General features: G+C 38.0%; 1 protein-coding gene and 1 non-coding gene across 2 annotated transcripts; one reads left to right on the forward strand and one right to left on the reverse strand.

The window, feature by feature from the left end:
- The first annotated feature begins 72 nt into the window (after positions 1 to 72).
- On the forward strand, positions 73 to 22,280 carry ZBED9 (zinc finger, BED-type containing 9). Its single transcript, XM_012646098.1, has 5 exons — positions 73 to 83; positions 4,874 to 5,911; positions 15,479 to 15,626; positions 17,533 to 19,028; positions 20,116 to 22,280. Exons 2-5 carry the CDS (start codon positions 5,492 to 5,494, stop codon positions 22,030 to 22,032), a joined length of 3,981 nt encoding a protein of 1,326 aa, XP_012501552.1. The 5' UTR covers positions 73 to 83; positions 4,874 to 5,491; the 3' UTR covers positions 22,033 to 22,280.
- Positions 2,018 to 2,089, reverse strand: TRNAQ-UUG. Its single transcript has one exon. It is a non-coding gene; the product is annotated as a tRNA-Gln (tRNA).
- Positions 22,281 to 26,116: the final 3,836 nt, after the last annotated feature.

The raw sequence follows: 26,116 nt of genomic DNA on the forward strand, positions 1-26,116 counted from the left end.
AGGAATAGGAGACCCACAGAACATGTGAGACACCAGGGGAAGCATCTCCATCCACTCCCAGCCTCTCTCAGTGGCTGTGTCTGGTTCTGCCTCCCCATAGCAGCTGCCCCTTGGCCTTCTTTTCAGTACTAGATCAATTGGGTGTGGGCACCATCTCCAGTCTGGTCTTCTCCATTATGTTAATTTGGAGGCTTGGAATAGAGTCTGAGTTACTGGGTTTGAGCTACAATAAGTGGATGCTTGATCAAGGATGTGATCATAGTGATTTCAGCATTAAATTTTCTTTCACTATTCGAGAACAACTCACCCTCCCTTCTGTTACTCTCATTTCATAAAGTTCCAGGAGAGTGGTTGGGACTCTAGGGTCTATTTGAAAAGTCAGCTTTGTTAGGGGTAGCATATCAGTGCTGGGGATCCGTGAGAGAACCATAGGCTCAATATGGTGGTGGCTGGAAGAATGACTAGAATTATAAGTATCCCACACAGGTAGGAGAGGCAGTCAGGCCATTCAGAAAAGGGATAATACTTTGGGTGCGAGCTAATCACACTAACATCAAGATGGAAGGAAGGCAGGACCACACCTGCTGAGGCAATACCACAAGAAGAAAGTTATTTCTCTCTGCAATTAGCATAATCACAAACCATATGGATGTACAACCAAGCGCTCATAGTGGGAGCCAAAAGAATGTTTTCGTAAGCTTTGTAAACGTAATTCGTTACAGATTCTCTGTGCAACCGTTGGTAATTCATAATATGAGCTAATGAAATATTTACGGTTAAACGGGTTACTGGACTTGACGAGAGTAGGACTCGACTTACTTTTTTGTTACGTATGAGAAAATCAAAATGTCAAAGTAAGAAGAAATCTTAAAATAAATCACTATATTTAAAGGTTGCCTCTTACGATCTAGAAGAGATTAATTTGTACAAAACCCGGATATTTGTTTCTTCCTAATTTAGTCCCTGTCCTCCGGGAAAAATCTTTCCTCCTTCTCGTCCACATTACTGCCTTCATTCTAAGCTAAATGAGTGTCTATACGGAACTTCCCAGCCCTTCCAGGGTTGATCAGCTCTATCTTCAATTGGTTTCTGGTCTACACACTGAGAGTTGGGGTTGGCGGAGGGGCAGGTGGGGTTGGAAAGACATTTCCTGTCCCTGAGACTCCGCTCGGAAAACTTTCCCCGGTGCTTCGTAGGCAGGTGTTTGGCAGTTTCTGGGGAGGACGCAGAGAGTCGCCCGTATCGCCCTGGTACTGTGTGCTGAGGAGACGAAACGCGGCGCGAACCGCTGAAGGCAGAGGGCGTTCTACCCCCAGCGACCCCCTCTGCCACAGAAGTTGCAGGGTTCCTCCCTGCGCCCCTTCACCGTGTGTAGTCCCGAACTGGGAGAGCCCGCGCCCGGCGCGGCTAGGCCAGGGTGCGGTGGGGAAGAGTTTTTCTCGCCTGCCCCGGGGCCCGGCGCCTCGGACGCCAGGGACCCGCGAGCTCCGCGGCTGCAGGCTTTGGAGGAGTTTGCAGACCGGCGTTGCAGTTGAGGGGAGTGGTGAGAATGAGAGAACGCAGACAGGGTGAATTGTCTCGGCGAGATGGGGAAGGGAAGAGGGGGTGAGAAGTGACCCGGCACATAAGGTCCACAGCAAAAAATAAGCACGCCCAGGACCAAGGCTCCGCAACTCCGCGCGCCGGATTCAGTTAGGAGCCGGCTGGACGGCGAAGAGGGCTTCGAACCTAGGAAATTTTGAGAAGGTGTTTATTTCCGTCACATTAATTGGGTTTCCACGTTGCTGCAGCTAGAGCTTTTTCATCCCGGCCCTGAGAAGTTCATGAGGTCAGTACAAGCAGCGTCTTTTTTTCTGTCTCCAAGCCCATGAACTTGGGACGCTTTGAAAGCTAGGCGAAAGTGTTAGGTTCTACCGCCACAAAGGTGTTCCCAGAAGGGAATTCGCTAGTAAGCAGAGAAAGGCGTTTTTCCATGTTTTGGTGCCAAACCAGGAACTGTAAAAGGTACTTATTTGAAAGGTCCCACCGAGATTCGAACTCGGATTGCTGGATTCAAAGTCCAGAGTGCTAACCATTACACCATGGGACCAACTGCATAAAGAAAATGTGTATCCATAGCTGTGGTTAAATATATCCTCGATAATAAACTTTGTTGTACCTTCGACCCGGAAGAGTTAGGTCAGGTTTCAGCAACACTGCGCGGATCAGAAAAACTGACGCTTTGTTGCTGCAAAAGGGACAAGGAGCAAGATGTAATGCAGGGAGATTGGGGCACTCTCTCTTGTGCTTCTGCTGGGAACATAAATTAGTCTACGAGTGGATCCAGATTTTGTTAGGTCTAAAGCTTACACAATTTAGGAGGACCTCTTTAGGAAAAAGAATAGACATAATCAACACAAAATTAGATATGGCCACTCTATGGCCTATATGATATATCTGAGGATAAGGCGGAGTAAAGAGAGGGAGTTGTGTTAACTAATTTCCATTGTAATAGGACAGTTTTGCAAATTATACAGACATATGTGTTAGGTCTGCAGCAGCGGGGCGGGGGGGGCGGTAGGGAGGGAGAGAGCGCCTTATGTGTAGCAAAATGTTGTTTATTTTGAGCATCTGGGTGCAGTGGGCAGAGGCGAAAAAGGGTCCACGAGAGAAAAGGGGAGAGCCTTGGGTTTTATAGAGGGTTTTTCTGGGGGGTGAGGGGAGGGGGGAGTAAGTAAATGGGCTCCTGTAAGCTGCCTGTAATAAATTCTTTCTCAAATAACCAACTCCTATGACCCCTGCCCCAGTCACATCCGTCCTTTAGCTCTGGCGTCATGATTATCAGGAAAGCCAGGGAGGGAAAAACTTCGTCTCTATCATGGGAGGGAGAAGGAATGCTGGCTGCAGCTGTCTGTTAGATTTACAAAGTCCAGGGACTCTCCAGACTCCTACGGCTATTGTTTTACAAGCCTAAGTTTTGCATTAACCACATTCTGTCCTATATATACTTTTTGGGTTCCCACCTGGAACAAACCTAACAACATGTTTCCCAAGGCCTTGGAAAGCGCTGCACGTGATTAGTGAGACTCTTGATAAACATCCCTCTGGGGTGCAGATCTTTTGGCAATATCTATCAAATTAATCTCTACCTCAGCAATTTTTTTTTCTAAAAAGCCTCCTACAGAAATATTAAAAAATCAAAATATATGTCTAAGAATGTTCATTGTAATATTTTGCAATGTTAGAAATTTGAAAATATGCCAGTTTATTTAATTCAAATAATATACAGTCACTAAAAAGAATGGGATAGATGTATGTATCCACATGTTGGCTTGACCAAAACCCAGCAACTTGCTGAATTGTAATGTCTAGCATGATTTGATTTTTGTAAGTTATAGTAAGTTATAATTTGTGAGTTTATATAACCATTACACAATAGGACCAAAAACAAAAGACATTTTTAAATAGATTGGAAGGATATACACCAAACTCTTGGCATCAATTTTTCTGAGAAATGAAATTGGGGATCAAGGAACTTTTCACTTCTTGTTGTGTTCACTTTTGTAATATTTGACTTTTTTAAACAAGCGTATATCATCTTGGTAATTAAAAATGCAAATCTACAAAAAATCCTCAGTAGAGGACTTTGAGGTCATGCTTACTCCATGTTGACTGCCTGCTGTGCTTAGCACGGGCATGATCGTTGAGTAATGTGAGACGTAGCGGGTAGAATCCCTGACTCCAAAGGACCAACAGTTATTTAGGAGGGAAACAGAGAATATAAGTGCAGCGCATCAATAGTGGCTAAGAAAATTAATGGGGAGGCTCCATCCCTTTAAGGATCTGATGACACGGGCACACAAACAAAAATTTTATATACAATTTCTTTGGGTTTAGCGATTCGCTCAATACCATGGGCTCCAAGGTTAATAATTTTTTATTTAAGGATTTACGAAAGGAATGTTATGATTATTCAAAGCCTCTTGAGTCAGAAATGCCAAAATGTGAGTAACCAATATAGGGACCAAAGCAGAATGAGAAAATGGGGAAGCGAAGCCATTCAGCAATTCAACAAATATTCCTCGAGAATCGTTATTTATTCAGCGCTCTTAAGGACGTGGGGCAGGCTGGGGTGAGGAGGGGATCCGAGACTGGCACGTGGGAAAATTTGCTCCCTGATCTCCGGCCGAATTTGGTTGCTGCATGAAGGAGAATGAGCCAGGTAGGAACTTTCTGGTTACTCCAGTCTAATGATTCGTTAAGCTCTGAACACCCGTCCAGATTTTGTTAGTTTTCTGGGACCAGTTTACCACAATTGTTTAGTCACGGCTCACAGAGTCAGAAGTAGCAGAACTGGATACTGCTACTCATTAGGGGGAAGCCCATTCTCTGTGGGTCTTGGCTTTCCCATCCGAAACATGGAAAGAATGGACTAGATCTCACAGTTCTTTTTCAAGTCTGATTTATGGTGACTGGGAAAGGAGTGAGTGGCTTGAAATTAGCAAGAAAGGGCAGCGGAGGAGCCTACAGAATTGCTGATTAGGTAGTCGCCAAAGGGATGCTCTTCTACGTTTGTTTCAGGTTGCAGCGGTGAGTACCGCGGGTCTGAGTGCAAAGCAGCCGTTTATCACGGTGACGGGAAAACAGAGCAGCAGCCTCTACACCAGCACTATTCACACCGTGAAACTCTTTTCACCAGGATGACAGATAACTTGGTAACTTCGGAGTTAATTCTCTGTAGTTCGTAGAGCCCTTGTCTACCCAAGATTACCGATACTTTAAGTCCTAGCACAACCACTGAGAATGCTGCACCACCTGGAATCCTAGAGCGGACCGGAAATGAGCGCTGCTCACGGCCGGAACCTGTTGGCCCAACCGCTGGTGTGTACTGGAGCGGCCGCCTCCGCCTCCGCCTCCGCCGTGGAGTGTTTCTTTCGGCTTACTAGTCCAGGTTCGAGGGGGTCTGAGCTCCTCAGACGTGGACGTTGCGGCCAAGGAAGGGTTGCGTGTACGCAGCAACAATCAGGCCTCCTCCTCAGGCAGCTCGTGGTGTGCGAGGAGCCCCTCTCCGTCTCCGCCCCCGCCAAGGCTGCTGGGAGCTCCGGTCTTGGGGGCGACTCTTCCTTTCTGATTTCCTTGCCTGGGCTCGTATGTATCTCCAGGCTTTATTTAGGGCCAAAGTGTCCTTGATAACCTCGTTTTTCTGTCTTGCAAGTGTCCTGCTGCTCAGTTTGCGGCCCTGCGGTTTTAGTGAGTAGTTCTGTGGTCACTATTTCTGATCTTGTCAGAGGATGGCTTCACTTTCTGTGGAATTGCTGGAGTAACTGCCCTGTGTTGTCATGTAAACAAGTCCTTTTTAACTGCGCCTGTAGTTATCCTTTGTTAACAGTGTTTTCTTATATCAAAAACTTTCCTGACCTAGGACGGAAGAAAAAAAAAAACACAAATAGAATCACCCATCTGCTTAACTCCCAACTGGAGAGATCTTTCTCCTGAGCTATCTAAGCTCGGGATGGAGGCAGCCTCTAGAGCGCTCCCAGCCTTGGCTGGCCAGGTTTCAGAAGAACAAGAAGAGATTATCAAAGTAAAGGTTAAAGAAGAAGACCATTTTTGGGATCAGGAATCCTGCCTACCTAGGAATTTGTCTCATACCAGGGAACTCTCTCGTCAGCGCTTCAGGCAGTTTTGCTATCAGGAGACACCTGGGCCCAGGGAGGCTCTGAGTCAACTGCGGGAACTTTGCTGTCAGTGGCTGACTCCAGAGATACATACCAAGGAGCAGATCCTGGAATTGTTGGTGCTGGAACAGTTCCTGACCATCTTGCCTGAGGAGCTCCAGGTTTGGATGCGAGAACGTAATCCTGAGAGTGGGGAAGAGGCGGTAACTGTGCTGGAAGATTTAGAGAAGGAGCTTGATGAACCTAGACTGCAGGTGAGAAATTGGCGGTGCCATCATCTGTGGAGAACTTGGGTGCATGGGTCCAGAATGGAGTAAGTGGGAGTAATTTCACACTGGTGGCTGCAAATTCTGGTTTGGGGCATTATTTCTTATTTGATCATTGGTGTAGATGAATAGATTCATGCTTATGAGATAACAATCTCTGTGTGATAGATGATCCAAATAAGTAAAGGATTTAAATAGAAAACCTTAATCTATTCCTTACCAGTAGAAAATGTTTTATTCAGTGACTATGAAATTAAAGAAATAGGCAGTAATAGATAAAATTGTACAACAAATTACTAATGTCTTGTGTAGATATCTTTTCTTATGATGTCCCCTACTTTTACCATATGTGAAAATAAATTAGTGTAAGAAAATATGGAATACCTTCTAGGAGAGACAAATAGAGAAGTAACCTAATTTAGTGGAATTATCAGGAAACACTGAATCATAATATCTGGCTGGGTTCTATGATAGGTGCTGTTACACTAATTAGCTGTGTAACCTTGGGCATATCACACCTCCTCTAGGGCTTTAATGTCTTTATCTGTACAATGAAAGGATTAATTGCATGATTTCCTTGGTTCTTTTCAGTACCTAGAGTTGTTAGTACGTAAAGTGTTTTGCGCCCAATATTCTTTTTAGAAGAATTTAGACATTTTTTACCATTGCACTAGAGTTATTTTTAAGAGAGTATATTTACTTTCTATGACAGTAATTTTAGAACATTATGGATTTGCGAAATACCTTTACATTTCTGTAGAGATACTATCCATACATTTATCTGAACTTTTTTGAATATGAATACTTTATGTATACAGTCTGATCTGTTAAAATACATGTTTCTGGAATGCAAAATCTTTTAATATGAGATCAGTATCATTATACTGACTGGAAATCAGTCAGTATAATGCTGAAATTTTGCTGGCTTATTTATGCATGAGTTTTCCCAGGAAGTTAATGTTTTGGGCCACCAGATAGGAGCAGATGAATTCAAAGTATCTGATTATAGCTGAATCCCAGAAGTCGTGAAGATATACAATACTGTACATAATGCCCATTTGCCCCCACATCCTTCCTCTGTCTCTCTTGGCCACAGTCTCTGTCTTGGAAGTGCTTATTTGCATGGTTCCCTCCCATCTTTATGCATTTTTGCTAAACTTTTTTGTATTCCAGAAAATGAGCAAGCAAAGGGGTTTGCAAGTACCACGGAAGCGTGCTGGTGATAAAATTCTGCTAGTGAGTGCAAGAGAAGAAAAACTTTAACAATTGAAGAAAAGCTCAAAATTATAAAGTGTTTTGAAAAAAATGGAAGAAACTGTGATATTGGTTGTGCAACCAGCATAAAAGAGTCAATGTTGTGTGCAATTAGAGCAAGGCTGGGAAACTAAAAGAAAGTTATGTAGCTGGAATAACTGCCACTGCTACAAAATCTGTTAGAACAAGGCATCAAGAAATGGAACATTTGCTAAATGTGTGAGTTGAATACCAAACAAAGATGCAAAATTAAAGAGAAGGCCTTAACAATGTAATGGAGACCTTAAGAAAAAATGCTGATAATCCTGCAGAAATGCCTTCATTTAGTGCAAGTAGTGGCTGGTTTAGTGGCTTCAAGAACCGTTATGCTTTCCACAGTGTTAAGCTGTCTGGTGAAGCTGTAAGGGCAGATGAAGAAGCTGCAAAGACATTTCAGTTAAGTCAGTGTTAAGAAATTTGATTGATGAAGAAGGCTATACCCTGGATCAGATTTTCAATTTTGATGAAACCAGTCTCTGTTGGAACCAAATGCCCTCAAGGGTCTGTACGTTTAAGGAGGGAACACACGATACAAGATTTAAAGCTACAAAGGATCAACTGACTATGATGCTGGGTGCAAATGCCAGTGGAGATGAAAAGCTAAAGCGTGTTGTATCACTCTGCCAGTCTATGAGCTTTAAAAGGAATTGTAAAGACTAGCCACGGTGTTTCCTTTAAGTCTAGGAAGAGAGGCCAGGATGACAGTGCAGATATTTACTGATCTTTTAGGTGATATTTTTGTAGATGTTATAAAAAACATATTGCAAGAGAAAAAATTGTCTTTTAAAATTCTTATAATCCTCAGGAATACACCAAGTCACCCTCCCAATAATCACTGAGTTTTCTTCAAATATCAAAATTCTCTTTTTACCTCCTAATACAACTTTTTTACTCCAGCTCCTTGGTCAGGGTATGATTTCAGCCTTTAGAGCTTATTATTTAAGGTGAACATTCAAGATTTTGATTGCACCTACAGGGGGTAACAAAACCCAGTTTTTTAATTCTGGAGTCCATTCAACATTAAACTTGCAGTTGATATTATTGTAGGGGTGTGGGAGAATGTCACAAAAGCTTGCTTGTATGTGATGTGGCACAAAATTCTCCCTGATTTAATTCATGATTCCAAAGACTTTGAGCCTTCTAGAGAGCTCCCCAAAATCAAAGTAAGCTGTGTTGTTCTTCCAAAGAAGGTTGGGTTTAAAGAAGTTGAGGATGTTGAAGAGCTGCTGCAATCTCACGCAGAGGATCTTTCTACACAAGAACTACAACAGTTAATTGCTGAGGCACAGATGGAAGGTATGGAGGAAGATGATGCAGTTCAATAAGCTGCCTCACAGTTGCTTTTCACTTCTCCGTTATCTGCTTTAAGTATGATAGAGAAGCGAGGGCAGTGGATAGAAAATAATGACTACAATGCAGAACACAGCAGGATTGCACTTCTTGGCATAAGGTCTTATTTGGAGCCATATAAGCAGCTTTTTTTATGAATGAAGAAAAATATTAAAACAGCAAAAACTGGGTATCTTTTTATAAGCCAGTGTCAAAGAAATAAAAACAAGCTGATGAGCCAGTGCCAGACGATCTTGTGTTTCTTGCAGTATCACTACATTTCTTGAAAAGTGTGCAAATGCTTCTTCAGTTGAACCTCTCATGATGATGTCCTTCTACCCTTGCATCACCCTTTCCTTACACCTCTTCCTAACAAGATACTATCTCCTTTCTAAGGTAAAATCCTATACTTAACATGATATTTCCTTATTTAATGTCTTTTTGACTATACTTGTATCTTTACTGGAATTGTTATAGTTTTATTAGTGATCTGGTGACAAAGTTCTGTAGGTTTTAAACAGTCTACCCTTTCACCTTATTTTCCCCATAAATCCTGTTAGTTTTTATACAGTTTTGCAGAAAGCATGTTTTTTCATAAATTCATGTTGTACATTATAGCACAGATGCCTATACAGGCAGATTCCCTCTTCTAATCAGCACACCTTTTTCCCTTTGTTTCAAATAAACTATATACACACACATGCACACACACACACATATATTTTCCCTTAATATGTGTCTTTACTTTAGAATTTCCTCTTCTAGCTTTGTTGAAAAATGCGGGTACAGGTAGGACTTGGTGTTAGGTCAATTCCCTGGATAACTTTCAGGGTTTTACCCTGATCATATTTGATAGTTCTTTATGTGGCTTAGGGTTATGGGTATATCTTAGTCTTGTTGAAGATCGAGTTTGCAAAAGTATTTCTTGTTTTTCTCGTTTTTGTGTGATTTCTGAGAGAAAGGGGAACTACTACTGTGGCAGACACTTTTAACTGCCAGCCCAATATCTATTCTCCCCTTCTTTCTTCCTGACAAAATGTTGGTTTTGTTCATACTGACAGTGTACCTAACTAAATTCTTTTTCAGCCTTACTCGTACTAGTGTTAGCTATGCAATATAGTTGTAGCCAGAGAGAAATAAGCATATTTTCTGGGGGGTTCCTGGGGAAGGTTTTACTTTCCTGATAAAATGGGACAGATGAGTTTAGTTCCACCTTTTCCCATTTCTTGTCTTGAATATGCATGTGATATCTGGAACTGTGGTAGCCATCTTATGACCATTAAGTGATGATAAGCATGAGGATGAATACTATTATGTTAAGAAAGGCAGAGCAAGCTTGGTACTGGCACAAAAATAGAGCCATTGACCGGTGGAACAGAACTGAGAACCCAGATATAAAACTGTCCTCATATAGCCACCTAATCTTTGACAAAGCAGACAAAAACATACACTAGGGAAAAGAATCCTTATTCAATAAATGGTGCTGGGAAAACTGGATAGCCACATGTAGAAGACTGAAGCAGGATCCACACCTTTCACCTCTCACAAAAATCAACTCACGCTGGGTAACAGATTTAAACCTAAGGAGTGAAACTATTAGAATTCTAGAGGAAGATGTTGGAAATCTCTTCTAGACATTGGCCTAGGCAAAGAATTTATGAAGAAGACCCCAAAGGCAATCACAGCAACAACCAAAATAAATAAATGGGACCTGATCAAATTAAAAAGCTTTTGCACAGCCAAAGAAACGGTCACAAGAGCAAACAGACAACCTACAGAATGGGAGAAAATTTTTGCATGCTACAAATCCGATAAAGGGCTGATAACCAGAATCTACTTAGAACTCAGGAAAATCAACAAGAAAAAATCAAACGACCCTATCAAAAAGTGGGCAAAGGACATGAACAGAAACTTTTCAAAAGAAGACAGAATAATGGCCCAAAAACATATGAAAAAATGCTCAACATCTCTAATCATCAGGGAAATGCAAATCAAAACCACAATGAGATATCACTTATCTCCAGTGAGACTGGCCTTTATCAAAAAGTCCCAAAACAATAAATGTTGGCGTGGATGTGGAGAGATAGGAACACTCATGCACTGTTGGTGGGATTGCAAACTAGTGCAACCTCTGTGGAAAGCAATATGGAGATACCTTAAAGAGATACAAGTAGAAGTACCATTCGATCCAGCAATCCCATTACTGGGCATCTACCCAAAAGACCAAATGATACTGTATAAGACAGACACCTGCACCCGAATGTTTATAGCAGCACAATTGACAATTGCAAAGTTGTGGAAAGAATCCAAGTGTCCATCAATACATGAGTGGATTAATAAAATGTGGTATATGTATACCATGAAGTACTATTTAGCTTTAAGAAACAATGGTGATATAGCACCTCTTGTATACTCCTGGATAGAGCTGGAACGCATTCTATTAAGTGAGGTATCCCAAGAATGGAAAGAGAAGCACCACATGTACTCACCATCAAATTGGTATTAACCGATCAACACATAAATGCACGTATAAGAATAACATCTATTGGATGTTGGGCAGGGGGGAGGGGGAGGGGCGAGGAGGGAGGAGGGGATGGGTATTTGCATACACAAAGAGTGCAATGTGCACCACCCGAAGGATGGACATATTTGAAACTCGGACTTGGGGGTGGGGGCAAGGGCAACATATGTAACCTAAACATCTGTACCCCCATAATATGCTGAAATAAAAATAATAATAATAATAATAATAAAAAAAAAGAATGGCAGAGCAGAAATATAAAGACAGCTAGTGTTCCTGACAAAACTTTTAGGTAAGTGAGCTAGTGCCAGCAACTACCTTCTTCTGGACTTCTTGTTATGTAACAAAAATAAACCCCTATTTGTTTAAGCCACTATAAGTTAAGCATTTTAACTTACTTGAAATAGATGCATTTCTAATGAATACAGCAATATTTACCGTTTTATAACTAAACATTTATTTCCAACATTTTAAAAATCAAACCCAGGTATTATATAGTGAAAGACAAATGATTGTCATAACCAATTTGAAGTAACTTCAGTTTTGTAATTTGTTATTGCCATGCCCCAAGGCACCCTTCAAACTTCTGTGGTAGAGCCAGAAGTGGAGTTCCTCCTATTGCTTCCAAGACCAGGCCCACCTATCTTGGTCCAGTCCCTCTAGTGGCAAAGTAGAAGAATGAAGAGGCTGGATTTGTGTTTGTGTGTGTATATGTATGTGAGAGGTGGAGGAGTCGTCAGTGGGGAATGCATCACAGTGAACCATATCCACATTTTGTTTCTTAGTTGCTCTAAGAGCTGAGGCTGCTCACACTAACTTTACAGAATTGATACAATTGTTTTATTATAAACAATCGGTAGCCCTCTTTCCTACATGCTATTTTTCCACAGTTATAGAAAGATTTGGACAAACTGAAAAGCTTGCTATTATCTAGAGCAATCTACATAAGATACTAATTAAGATCAGAGAAGTGAAAAGCTTACTGAAAGGAACTGGCTTAGGCATTTTATAAATTTTATTTTAAAAGAACATTGATTTGGTTTCTTACACACTTTAAACAGTCTAAGAAGAGTAAATTTATAACATGGTGTCCAATTGGAGGGAAAGGAACATGACACAAATTCTTTAAATCCTACCATGATGTCATAATACACGTAGGTTTCCATTTCCTCATATGTCATTGAATATTCCCTTTTGAAATATTCTGGTATATGTGCAATTTGGGGTTCAATATCTGTGGACATTTTCTGTCTATGCAGTAGAATAAGTTCAACTACTAACACCTTTTTTTAGTCCTTTAACCATTTGAACATCTCGTTCTGCCTGATGAGTCTGCATTAGTGGAATTTATGGTTCTGGCAGTATTTGTTCTCCACTGATTCACTGGTCTGTAGAATTGGTGGGGGGGAATCAACATTATTGTCATATAATCTAAAATATCCCAGTTTAATGTTAGGTGAGCCAGGAAAGTTTTCTCCACAGTGTCTTATAACCATATTCCATGATACTCCATGATCTTGCAAACCTACTGCAAGGTATATATCTAACAGAAACATTCTCAAAAACATGTAAAAGAATATTCATAGCGTCATTATCATAATTGCCAAAAACTCTAAGCAATTCAAATAAATATCAATTAAGAGTGGCACGGATGAATACATTGTGGTGTTTACAATTGAATACTACACAATGAAAATTAACAAACAATTGCTACATGCAACAACGTGGATGAATTTTACAAACATAATGTTAACCAAAGAAGCCAGACAGAACTAAATACATGTATGATTCTGTTTATGCAAAAATAAGCAAGCTGGATGTGGTGGCTCATGCATGTAATCTGTAATCCTAGTACTTTGGGAGGCTGAGGGGGAAGGATGGCTTGAGCTCAGGAGTTCAAGACCAGCCTGAACAAGAGTGAGACCTGTCTCTACAAAAAATAAAAAAATTAGCTGGGTTTGGTGGTATGCGCCTGTATTCCCAGCTACTTGGGAGGCTGAGGCAGGAGGATTGCTTGAGCCTAGGAGCTTGAGGTTGCAGTGAGCTATGATGACACCACTGGACTCTAGCTTGGGTAACAGAGTGAGACCCTGTCTTTAAAAAAAAAAAAAATGAGAATATCTGTGAACTGATATCAAATGATTTCCAGATAATATTTTTATATTAGGTAAATGAAGGTATGAACTAGTATACATAATATGAAAGAAAAATAAGTATATACATCCTTGTATTCAATTTGTATACAGTATAATATATGCACACACTTATAAGTAAATATACATACATTTACATGCAAATGTACATATACATGTACATGTAATATTTTTACTTATTAATATTTTGCAAAAATAAAGTAGCAACTAAAAAAAGTTTCTTTTGGGCATAGGTGAGAGTAGAATGCAGGCTTTAAGAATATGAGGAAGACTTCTCTGAATATTTTGATTTTTCGATACCATGTAAATGGTTTCAGTATTTATAAATATATATTAGATTGAAAATGATTAAACAAAAACAAGCAGAAACAAATGAACCCAACTGTATATCAAATTAATAAAATAATTAAAAATTCAGGTAACTTGAACATGGTATTCTGACTATACTCTTAGTGGGATTCTGTCTAGGGATGGATATATAAATCTGCAAAGACATATTGAATTTTACTTACTAGGTATGTCATTGGAAGTGTTCTACAGCACAAAGTTAGTGTTGTAATTCTGAAACTATTTTGTGTTTATTGTAGGATAAAGCAAATGAATAAATATATTGTTTTGAACTTTTTTTTTCCCACTGTGGGAAAAGGAGATACAAATATGGAATGTGGAAAGGTGAGGAAACCATACGGTGGTGAAATTGAATTGTTGATGATATTTTAGAAAATGTATTTACTGGTTCTGTGAAAGGGCCTGGAAATGATAACCTCATTGACAATGAGTCTACCTACTAACCAGTCTTTGTTACTAAACACTGTTGCCCTCTAAAGTGAATCAGGACTTCTTGGAAAAAATAGTTGAAACTGAGTCTGGGACAGGGAAAATACAATGTGGGCCTTGAATTGTTTGTTTCTGTAAAGCATGAATGTGCTAAAAAACTAGTGGGCTCATGTCAAAAGGATGTAGGAGCCAGCTCGAAGGGTCTCCCACTGGCCAAGTTTGAGACAGTTTGAGCATCAAAGTGATTAAGGATGGAATAGATTATAAATTAAGTCTATAGTGATAAAAAAATAAAACCCAGACAAATAAAGGAAGAGGGACAGAAAGCTCTTTACTGAAAATTCCTGCTCATAAATGTAGACAGAATTATAGAAATAAGTCACCATTTTGTAATCTCTAGTACAAAAATGGATTCAGGCAAGAATCATCAATCAATGCTAAAACCATTGGGGAATAGGATATTTACATAATTTCAAATTATTATTTGGTAGCTGATATTAATTACAATAGGACAAAAGTGTTTTGAATAGATATATCTAGTGGTTACTACCATAAACAAGTGATCATATTTAGCATTAACTGTCATGAAATAACCTGACATAATGTGCTCTTTATTGTGACCCAAATAGTGCACATCACATACATAGTATTCTTTCAAAAACGTCTAAATAGAATCTATTTGTGAAGAAATAATCAGACAAATCTCTAATGTGGGATATTCTGTAAGACAACTGGCTCTGACTCTTCAAAATTTAATGTCATTTAAAAAAGGCAGAAAATATTTTAGATTAAAAGAGGCAAAGGAGATAGAACTAAAAACCATGCATAAACATTGATTGGATCTTAGCTTGTTTTTAAATACCATAAAATATATTTTTGGGACAATGGGGTAATTTAATTATAAACCATATACTATATGATTAGTGTTAAGGAGAGGATAATGTTTTCTTTTTCACCCAACATAGTTATCCAACTTAGTTGGCTTTTTTTTTTCCCCCATCCATAACATGTTGGGCTAATGTTTTCCACATTTGGTCTGAAACAACTGAAATTCCTTCCTTCCTGGGTTAAACAACTCATTGGTCTCTATTAGGTAATTTGCATTCCTTCCTTCCACCATCCCCCCAAATATTTACTTTTAATTAACCACATTGAAACTCATTTACAATTTTCTTTCAATCATCACAATTTAGGAGAAATAGCTTTAATATGTTTTCATTGTTATTTCCAAAAACAGAAACCAAAAGGGATGAATATCAACTCCTGTCCAATGGAGACAATCAGTTTCTGTTGTATGACTCTGGCTTTATTAGTCCCAGCATTTTTCATTTCTTATTCTGTCTTATACTCCTCTTAAGAATTCAGTGAAGACTGATTTTTTTTCCTTCTTCTTACATTCTACTTTAGTGGAAAAATGTTTTGAGGTTTAGCTATGACAAACCATAATTATTTATATTGATTACCAAATGTATCTGTCTCCAGGTCCCACAGGACACATATGGGCAGGAAGTTCTTATGGAAGAAATGACCCCTTTGGATTCCACAAAGGAATCCTTAGGCACCCAGCTCCAGTCTATGGAAGACAGAATGGAATGTGAATCTCCAGAGCCACACTCACTTCAAGATAGTGGTGAGAATAATTTAATTCTGGGAAAGAGGGTGAGACTTGGGAGAGGAAGGGATCTAGTATTTGAAAAGTCATCAAACCTCATTCCATTTCAGCTTCTAGTGAATGTAGCTGAAGGAAAAGTCAACCAATATAGCATAATGTTATTAAAGGAGCTGAATTAAACAGGTAATAATGTCAAAATTAGTTGAATACAATATTTCCAATGGAGTAAATAAATAATTGTGGATAAATCAGGGATACCTTTGTATGTAAATATTGAGCAGTTGTCAGGTTAGCCATAGGTCCCATTACTATAGCCACTGCCTCCAATTTTTGTCACATAACAGCTGTGTAAAACTTTGAAATACTATTTAGAAATTCTATCGAGGAATATGGAATTTCTGAAGTCTACATCCATTAATGTTCTAAGGTCTGTTAATGCCATAATACATAGTGGAGGTGGAAGCACAGGGTGGCCTGATTGTGGAGTAACTGTCTTGCAAAAAAGGGTTAAGTGTAATGAATACAATGTTTTTCTCCTCTTATAGCACTGTATTTCCTATTCTCTGCTCATTATAGACTTATTAATGTTGATTCTGCTAACTTCTGGGTCTCATATTCTTCTGGTTCTCATTTACATGGCTGTATATCCCTTCTTTCTTCCAAATTTGTACTTGTTTACCTTCCTTTTCTGCATATAGTGCCATAGCCTGGCACAAAATGGATCAGCATGGAAAGAATTGTTCTGTTACATTTTGAGATAGCATTTACCATGAGTATTGTCATTGTCTTATAAAGTTAATCAACAAATTTGTATTGCATACTTTTAAATATAGGAATATGTTAGATAACATGAAAGATACTAGAAAAATAGGTATCTGCTTCTTTAAAAACTTACAATCTTATTAGATCTACTTTTGAAACAGTTAAAGAAGAAAGTGCTATAGTGCTAACTTGTGTTATGAATAGATTATGTTTTTCAGGAAAGGAGAACTCACTGTGAATTTAAATTTAATGATCAAGGAAGTCTTATTGGAACAATTGAGAGTTAACTGAGGCCAAAACAGTAACATATCATTAATTTTAACCTAGTTTTGGAACTTAGGAATATTAGGGATGATTTAAATTTACTAGTTCAGTATTTGGAATGCAAATTGGTAGTATAAACAATGTTGACTTGAGAGAAAATATTTTTTCCAAGCATCTATGAGACTGTCTGGAGGTGACATGCTAATTTGATTTTTAAAAAATGTTTTCTTAAGATTTAGTAAGCTAAGTTTGAGCATTCTAAGGTTGTATTTATTATGAATATTCTAAACATTTTTCAACATGCTTAAGTCAGAGATTTTTCAGTAGTTCAGACTCATCCACTACTCTTACTTTATCAAAATTGGTGATGAAGATATTTGTTTTGAGTATGTAGTTTACAAACCCAAAAAGGGAGCTGATATAAATACATTGTGTTGGAAATTAAGCCCCAAATGTTGATACAACAGCTAACCTGACTGAATAAAACAGAAAATGTGGTATAGTCGGCAGATTTAAAAAAAAAAAATCTATTTCTGTATTGCTGAGGCTTCTCTAGCCAAAAAAAGTTCTTGCATAATAAATAAATACAAACATTAATTTGCATCCTGTTTTAGGTAAAACAGTGCTTTACTTTAAGGCTAACCCTGGATACTGCTCTGGAAAGTCATGTCCTGGCTTTCTACTTTTTAATGAATTTTTTGTTCCTCACTCGAGTTCTTCACCCTTTGTTTATTCCATTCATTCCACCAAGGTTGGACTCCCTAACCAAATGGCATCCCCCTGTTGTGTGTCCATAGCTCCTACTTCTACCTTAAGTTCTGTTGGTTATTTGGGCAATGTATGTATTTTAAATTATATTTCCAAATATCCCTAATTTATTTTTTCTTTTATATTTTAGGGTCATTTTTGTGGCTTTCCATGATGTCTCAAAACATGGGTGATGATAACCTCAGTAACTTAGAAACTAATGAAGCAGAAATTGAACCAGAAGACATGAGAGAAAAGTTCTTCAGAAGCTTAGCAGTATTACTGGAAAACAAAAGTAATAATACTAAGATATTTTCTAAAGCAAAGTACTGTCAATTGATAAGGGAAGTGAAAGAGGCTAAAGCTAAGGCAAAAAAGGAATCAGTTGACTACCGTCGCTTGGCTAGATTTGATGTGATCCTTGTGCAAGGAAATGAGAGGCTGATTGAGGCTATAAATGGAGAAACAGATAAAATACGGTATTACTTACACAGTGAGGACTTATTTGACATTCTGCATGATACACATCTCAGCATTGGACATGGCGGACGTACCCGCATGGAAAAAGAGTTACAAGCAAAATACAAGAACATCACAAAAGAAGTTATAATGCTATACCTGACACTCTGTAAACCATGCCAACAGAAAAATTCAAAACTCAAGAAAGTTCTAATATCAAAACCAATTAAAGAAGTTAATTCAAGATGCCAAGTAGATCTTATAGACATGCAGTTGAATCCTGATGGGGAGTATAAATTTATAATGCATTATCAAGACCTTCATACAAAATTAAGTTTTTTGCGGTCATTAAAATCTAAAAGGCCTAAGGAAATTGCACATGCTCTTTTAGATATTTTTACAATTATTGGAGCCCCTAGTGTCCTGCAATCTGACAATGGAAGGGAATTTTCAAGTCAGATTGTCAGTGAACTCAGTAATATTTGGCCAGAATTGAAAATTGTCCATGGGAAGCCTCGGACCTGCCAAAACCAAAATTCTACAGAACAAACTAATGAGGATATAAAAAAGCGTATTTTTTCCTGGATGCAAACTAATAACTCTTCACACTGGGCTGAATTTTTGTGGTTCATTCAGATGACCCAAAACCAGCCCTATCACAGAGGGATGCAGCAAACTCCATGTGAAGGTACATTTAGCTCTGAAGCTAAACTGGGTCTGTCCCACTCTCAGTTAACTGAAGAACTTGTTGCCAGCCTGCACTCGGAAAATGAATTAGATCAAGCTGACAAAGAGTTAGAAAATAGCCTCAGAGTCCAGGATGAAGAAAACATTGAGACAGAAACAGAGAGTAGTGATATTGAAGAGAATCTTTCTATTACTCCTAAGGTGGCTGAAAAAAACTCTCCTGAGAGGAGACTGAGATTTTTATCCTGTGTAGTTTGTGAAAAAGAATGCACAGGTGCTAATAGTTGTATATCATGTGATGGAAATGTCCATGCAGTATGTGGAGTGCCATCTCAACATGAGACTAAAGGCTGTGGTCATGAGATAACTTGTAGTCTTTGTTACAAAACCAGTACAATGAAAAGGAAACATGACGGGATTCGAAGAAGTTTGCCTGTTCAACCTTCCAAAATGCTAAAGTCATCAGAGACACCCTTTTCACGAGACAAAGTAGGGGACTGGGTAAGTTTGAGTATCTGCTCTAAATTAATGCAGGGGAAGGGCCTCATTACATTTTACTGTGATCATTATGAATAAGCATTATTTAACAAGCTATACAAAAGCACATTTTGACCACGTTGGATATATTTTTCCCAAAGAAAGGCTAATTACTTTTAATGCCTCCCCCTCTTTTTTTTTTTTTAAGTTGGAAGTTATAACTTTGAATGCTGCTTTATTCATCGTTCTGGGGTGATGAACAGTATCTCCTTTACTCCTTTCTGATGTCAGGCATTTCTTAGGGTACTGAGAGAGCCAAGATTGAGGTGATAAATAGTATGTATGATGGTATGTTTCTACAGAAGAATGAATTTGGGAACAGACAAATTTAATGTCACTTTGTTTGAACTGTATGTGAGTTTGAGTGGGGAGGCAAGCTAAAAAGGATATCTCGAGTCAAGTGAAGAAGTATTTAGGAGGGGAGAAGATGATAAATTTAGTTGGAAGATAATGGGTTAGTATTGAGAAAGAGTTCAGTTTTAGAATTTTAATGGAAAGCATGAGATAAGGCCAAAAACAATTAAATCAGTAGGCGTTATGAGGTAATGGCTAATGTTTTGAAATACAGAGGTGGCACATGGTTTAGGCCAGCAGTACTCAAAGTGTGATCTGTAGACCAGTGCTGGCCTGAAAACTATTTTTTATCATTCCATAATGAGTTAAGTATAAAAATTAAGAGAAGTATTTAGAAACATTTGTAACAACAATTTGACATTGCTGCAACAGCTAAGCATATGATTAATGGGCTCATCTTACTGAATATATTAATAGACCCATTGGGTGCTGTTAAATTCTCAAGGTGAGTCACATGTGGGAGTTGCAAATACAATAGATTAACATCACAGTGTGTGATATTTCATGCTTAGTTTATCAGCTATAATCCAAAGATATATAAAACTGAGAAAATGTAAGCATTTATTTATTTTTATAACTTAATTTTAAAGTAATCTTTTATTTTTAATCAAGTCTAGTTTTTAATTTGTGGTTTAACATTATTAACTAAAGGAGGGAAGTAAAATTTGTATTATTTGTTTTTAATCCTAATTTGCAGAGGACGAAACAAGCTTCACTGGACTTTTTTGTCAAGAAAAGACACACCTTTTCTGAATACAGAAGTAGTAATAAAAGAAATGGTAATAATAGAAGACATCCTGAAGAAGGGAAAACCAAAAGAGTTCATACTAGTTTTACTCGGAAATATGACCCTTCATATATTGAGTTTGGTTTTGTAGCTGTAATTGATGGTGAAACACTAAAACCACAGTGTATTATCTGTGGAGATGTACTGGCTAATGAAGCAATGAAACCATCAAAACTTAAGCGACATTTATATTCAAAACATAAAGAAATAAGTTCACAACCAAAAGAATTCTTTGAAAGAAAGAGTAGTGAGTTAAAAAGTCAACCAAAACAGGTATTCAACGTTTCTCATATAAATATTAGTGCTTTGCGGGCTTCATATAAAGTAGCACTTCCAGTTGCTAAATCTAAAACACCTTACACAATTGCCGAGACACTAGTGAAAGACTGCATCAAAGAAGTTTGCTTGGAAATGTTGGGTGAATCTGCAGCAAAGAAGGTAGCTCAAGTACCACTTTCCAATGACACCATAGCTCGACGTATTCAGGAACTGGCTAATGATATGGAAGACCAACTCATAGAACAAATAAAGTTAGCAAGGTATTTTTCATTGCAACTTGATGAATGCCGAGATATTGCTAACATGATAGTTCTTTTAGTCTATGTGAGGTTTGAACACAATGATGATATAAAGGAAGAATTCTTTTTTTCAGCCTCTTTGCCTATAAACACAACTAGCTCAGAACTATATGAAGCTGTGAAGAATTATATTGTTAACAAATGTGGTTTGGAATTTAAGTTCTGTGTAGGAGTATGTTCTGATGGTGCAGCTTTAATGACAGGAAAACATTCTGAAGTGGTTACCCAGATTAAGGAACTTGCACCAGAATGTAAAACAACACACTGCTTCATTCATCGAGAAAGTCTTGCCATGAAAAAAATATCAGCTGAACTAAATAGTGTGCTTACTGACATAGTAAAAATTGTAAATTACGTAAAATCTAATGCATTAAATTCAAGATTATTCTCTTTGTTATGTGACAATATGGAAGCTGATCATAAGCAACTATTATTGCACTCAGAGATATGGTGGTTATCACGGGGAAAAGTTCTGTCAAGAATGTTTGAAATACGAAATGAACTGTTAGTGTTTCTGCAAGGCAAGAAACCTTCTTGGTCCCAACTTTTTAAAGATGTAAATTGGACAGCCAGACTTGCTTATTTGTCTGATATCTTCAGTATTTTTAATGATCTCAATGCTTCTATGCAAGGAAAGAATGCAACATGTTTTTCAATGGCTGATAAGATTGAAGGACAGAAACAAAAGTTAGAGACTTGGAAAAATAGAATTTCTGCAGATTGTTATGACATGTTCCATAATTTAACAACAATTATCAGTGAAGTAGGGAGTGATCTTGATATTGCATATCTGCGAAAAGTTATCAGTGAACATCTTACAAATTTGTTAGAATGTTTTGAATTTTATTTTCCATCAAAAGAAGATCCACGCGTAGGAAATTCATGGATCCAAAATCCATTTCTTTCATCAAAAGGTAATTTAAATTTAACTGTAACTCTACAGGCTAAGTTGTTGAAGCTGGCTACTGATGAAGGATTGAAAATAAATTTTGAAAATACAGCATCACTTCCTTCATTTTGGATAAAAGTTAAACATGAATATCCTGAGCTTTCAGAGATTGCCTTAAAATCTCTTCTTCCATTCCCCTCAACATACCTGTGTGAGACTGGGTTCTCTACGTTAAGTGTTATTAAAACAAAACATAGAAACAGTTTAAATATACATTATCCCCTGAGAGTAGCATTATCATCAATCCAACCTAGATTAGACAAATTGACAAGCAAGAAGCAAGCTCACTTATCACATTAAAAAATTTAAATATTAATATATAAGTTCATTCAAAGTATCCATATAGGCATTTAGTGTGAGGAATTTATTATTTCACTTTAAACTTTCTGTTTAGTCACACTTATGGAAGTATGAAAAGTTATGAGTAAAGTAGCAATTTTCTAAATTGCCTATATGTACACTTTCAATGAAGAATGTATACAGTTTTTATAATTCTTTTATTTTTCTTGTTATATTTGTTATACTTACTAAAATATCTTAAATCTGTTAAAAAATTTGGTCTTGTATTTAATATGTCTTTTTTTATTTTTGTATTTCGTTAGCATGTTAAGATTGTAGGACAACTTCAGGAGGGAGAACGATTTCTCTGAAATGCAGACTAGGTCAGCGAATCTAGGAAGGGAAGGGAATCAGTAAGGTCAGTAAGATATTAAGTTTGTTAGGCTGATCTAGGGTGGTTAGATTGGAAGTTGATGTTAAGTTTGTTTGGTAGATGCATGTTCAGACAGAGTGTGTAAGTGGGTGAAGTGGAGAGTAACACTTACCTTGTAATGGTGTTAGGGTTTTGGATTCATATTGATAAATTCTGATGTCGTAAGGGTTGGGGATTGGGCCATAGTGACAAGTTTATGTTAGAAGGTTTTTAGACCTTGCTAGAGCTGCTTGCCTTTAAGGTGCTCTGGAACACAGTCAGGTATTACTGGCACCTCAAGCAGATTTAACAACCTCTATTGTTATTTGGAGGTGATTCAGAAAAATGCCACACATACCTCTTCTTGTGTCTGTGTGCTCACTTAGAATGACTGAAAACAAACTATCAACACAGGGCAGGTTCTTTAGGATAAAAACACACAGAATCCTTGAGGAAAAGGACAGTCTTTTCCTAGACAGGGTAGCAACTTACAGCAAGTGCTTCTTTTCAAAGAAATGTAACATTCAAAGTTGAAGAAAGGAAAAATATTTAGTGACACAAAATAGCACTAATAATTTAGCCTATTGGTAAAAAAGTTCCAAAGATCCCAAAAACCTTTTAAAGTAGAGGAAACATTCATATTTAGTCCTGAAATCTCAGTTGAGTTATATTTTATTGTGTATTTGTTTAATAAAATCTTACACCTTTTAAAAAGAAAAAAAAACTAGTAGTTGTAGATAGATTTAGTAGAAAGTAGTTTAATTCTTCCCACCCAAAACTTATGTGCCCTCTCTCCTATCTGACCATATTGTGGAACTAAGGGATTTAAAAATGTTTATTTTACCATTTATTTTATTGATTGAATATTGTGTTTGCAATTTTTTAATTTTAAAAGACAACAATGTAGTGATTTTATATTTATTTCTGTAAATCCTGAAGTGGTCTGGAAGAAAATAAACTGAAAGGAAATTAAGAGGACATTTTAAAAGAGAACTAAATTCCTTATTTTCTATCTGAGATAAAGTCTTGGATGTCTGACGTTGGTGCAAAGCCTTCTCTGATACTTGAATTATATGCCTATTTTATCTGCAAATGATTCAGTGCCATGAGGCTAAATGCTCTACCTTTTGAAGATGTATGAATATTTGTCTTTCCTCCTTTCCCTCCCTGTTTGTTTTATTGTCTTACTGAACATTCTCTTTTTAATGAAACAGCTTTATTGAGATCATGAAATCTCATTGTATATTCTTAACATTCTTAACATGAGTTTGATGCTAGTGATTCTGTAGATAACTGATTTTTCTCTTCCTGTTTTCTGTCTTTTTTTGCAGTGAGTTCACGTGTCTATAAACATGTGTATGAATATACTTACTGCAAAGGTATATTTGTTGTACTTATGACTATTGTATGCAGTAGTTTGTTTCTATCTATCATGTACATGTGTGTTTTTTTAAAAAATTGTATTTATGTATAACAAGAAGTTGTGTTGAACTTTTTCTGTTACCCAAATGGCAACTAGGGAGGGGTCAAAGATGGGTCAAGGAAATGCTAAGTATTTCATATTCTAAAGAAAGCTGACAATGGCTAGAACCAGAACCCCACCACCCACCACCCCCAAGCATAGCACCCAGACATAACTTGAAGAATGATTAAGAAGTGGTAGAATTGGCTCCCAACATTGTGCTTTCTACCAAGAGAATCACTGATAGTGATTGGAGATGCCTTCAGGCAGGGGAGACTCGAATTTTATTTTCAGATTAGGTGTTAATTTAGGCAACAAACTTATTCATCTGTTCTCTGACTACCTGTTTGTCATGGGGGTGGGGGTGAAAGGGAGAAGTTAGACTTGCAGCAGCTCAGTCTGCAGTCCCACAATTTGGGGTGGCAAAGATATGTAAGTTCCCTGTGGGTAGGTGACACCAAGGAATGTAATTAAGTCTGAGCCCTTAGCTAGTGTCTCACTTAGGAAAACTGTCCGCCATCCAGGAGAACTCCAACAAAGGATGTGGGCATTTATACCTGTAGGCAGCTGAAGGAGATAAAAGAGGTTAAACTACCTATCCATATATTTGTGAGTAAGGCCCCTACAAATGTCTTGAAGAATTCTCACATGTTCCCCATGACAAAGGTAGAATTTTAGGGCTTAGTCAGAGGACAAGTTACCAGTTTACACTTCAGTTTGTGTGTGTACACATTTTGAAGTCCTTGGGCTAACCCTGGCCTTCTAGCAAGGCTTATTGTCATGAATATGTCTGAGTTGGGGGAAGCAGGATAGAAGAGGAAGTTGCAGCTGTGGGACCAGGTGGCCTGTACAACTTTATCCGGAGTGTGTAAGTGGGTGAAGTGGAGAGTAACACTTACCTTGTAATGGTGTTAGGGTTTTGGATTCATATTGATAAATTCTGATGTCATAAGGGTTGGGGATTGGGCCAGACCCTTTATCCAGACCCTCTCTACTGCCCAAGCCACCTGGGTTGAAGACCTCTTCTCCCTCAGCTCTGGTGGTGAAAAGCTTGAGAAAGAACCAAAGTGAGAAGAAAAGGTAGGGTGGGGCTTTTATAGCAGAGGAAGGAGGATAGAGATTACTTGAATGATGTTAGTGGTGCGTACTGGGCCTTTGGAGACCCCCATTCTGGATTGGCTGGCTCCTTAGATATTTCAAACACTGAAAAGAATCTTGAGTCAGGTGCTAAAGAAGATCGCTGTTAGAGTCTCCTTCTTTGATGTGGTTGTGTACTTTCTGCAGTGAATCTCTCCTAAATAATAACTTCCTGAATTTCTTTTCCAGTGTTCACCAAGGTAGAAAGATTGTGAAAGTTCCAAACATTATACAATTAGAAATTATCATGATCAGGAAATAAGACATTTATTTACCAGTTCAAAGAACATACTATGTGCTTTGTATTCTGATATGTGTGTGTTAAATTGAGTTTACAATCAATTTGTTATTATGATTGATAGAGTTACACTTGTTTTAATCAATCAAACCCTGAGCTCATTAAAAACATAAAAAGGGAAAGAGCATGAGGCTGTTAGGGATTGTATGACTTTTAAGAGTTTGCAATTATGCTGAAAGAATTTTTTTTTTTTTTTTAATTTTAAGGATTTAATTGCAATTTAGACTGGGTGTGGAGGCTCATGCTTGTAATTCCGGCACTTTGGGAGGTTGAGACAGGAAGATTGCTTGAGGCTAGGAGCTCAAGACCATCCTGGATAACATAGTGACACCCAGTCTCCACAAAAAATGTTCCAAAAAATTAGCCAGAAGTGGTGGCGCATGCCTGTAGTCCTCGCTACTCGATAGACCAAGGCCAGAGGATCTCTTGAGCCCAGGAATTGGAAGCTGCAATGAGCTATGATTGTGCTACTGCACTCCAGCCTGGGAGACAGAGTGAGACCTTGTCTCTTAAAATAAATAAATAAAATAAAATAAAATAAATTTGCAAATTAATTTCTGTTTGAAATCCTGGGAGTTCAAATTTTTCAAATTGCCATTTACCTATTTAAAAAACCTCCCAGGCCAGGCGCGGTGGCTCACACCTGTAATCCTAGCACTCTGGGAGGCCGAGGCAGGAGGATTGTTTGAGCTCAGGAGTTCGAAACCAGCCTGAGCAAGAGCGAGACCCCGTCTCTACTAAAAATAGAAAGAAATTAATCGGACAACTAAAAATATATAGAAAAAATTAGCCGGGC

This window comes from Propithecus coquereli, unplaced genomic scaffold (assembly GCF_000956105.1).
Source record: "Propithecus coquereli isolate 6110/MARCELLA unplaced genomic scaffold, Pcoq_1.0 Scaffold240, whole genome shotgun sequence".
NCBI lineage: Eukaryota > Metazoa > Chordata > Mammalia > Primates > Indriidae > Propithecus > Propithecus coquereli.

Bases quoted from the DNA above. Each gene is read 5' to 3' on its own strand.
- ZBED9 (XM_012646098.1), top strand. From the start codon at position 5,492: ATGGAGGCAGCCTCTAGAGCGCTCCCAGCCTTGGCTGGCCAGGTTTCA. The intron at 5,912-15,478 runs GTGAGAAATTGG...ATCTGTCTCCAG, and splicing joins TTGATGAACCTAGACTGCAG to GTCCCACAGGACACATATGG. The intron at 15,627-17,532 runs GTGAGAATAATT...TTTATATTTTAG, and splicing joins ACACTCACTTCAAGATAGTG to GGTCATTTTTGTGGCTTTCC.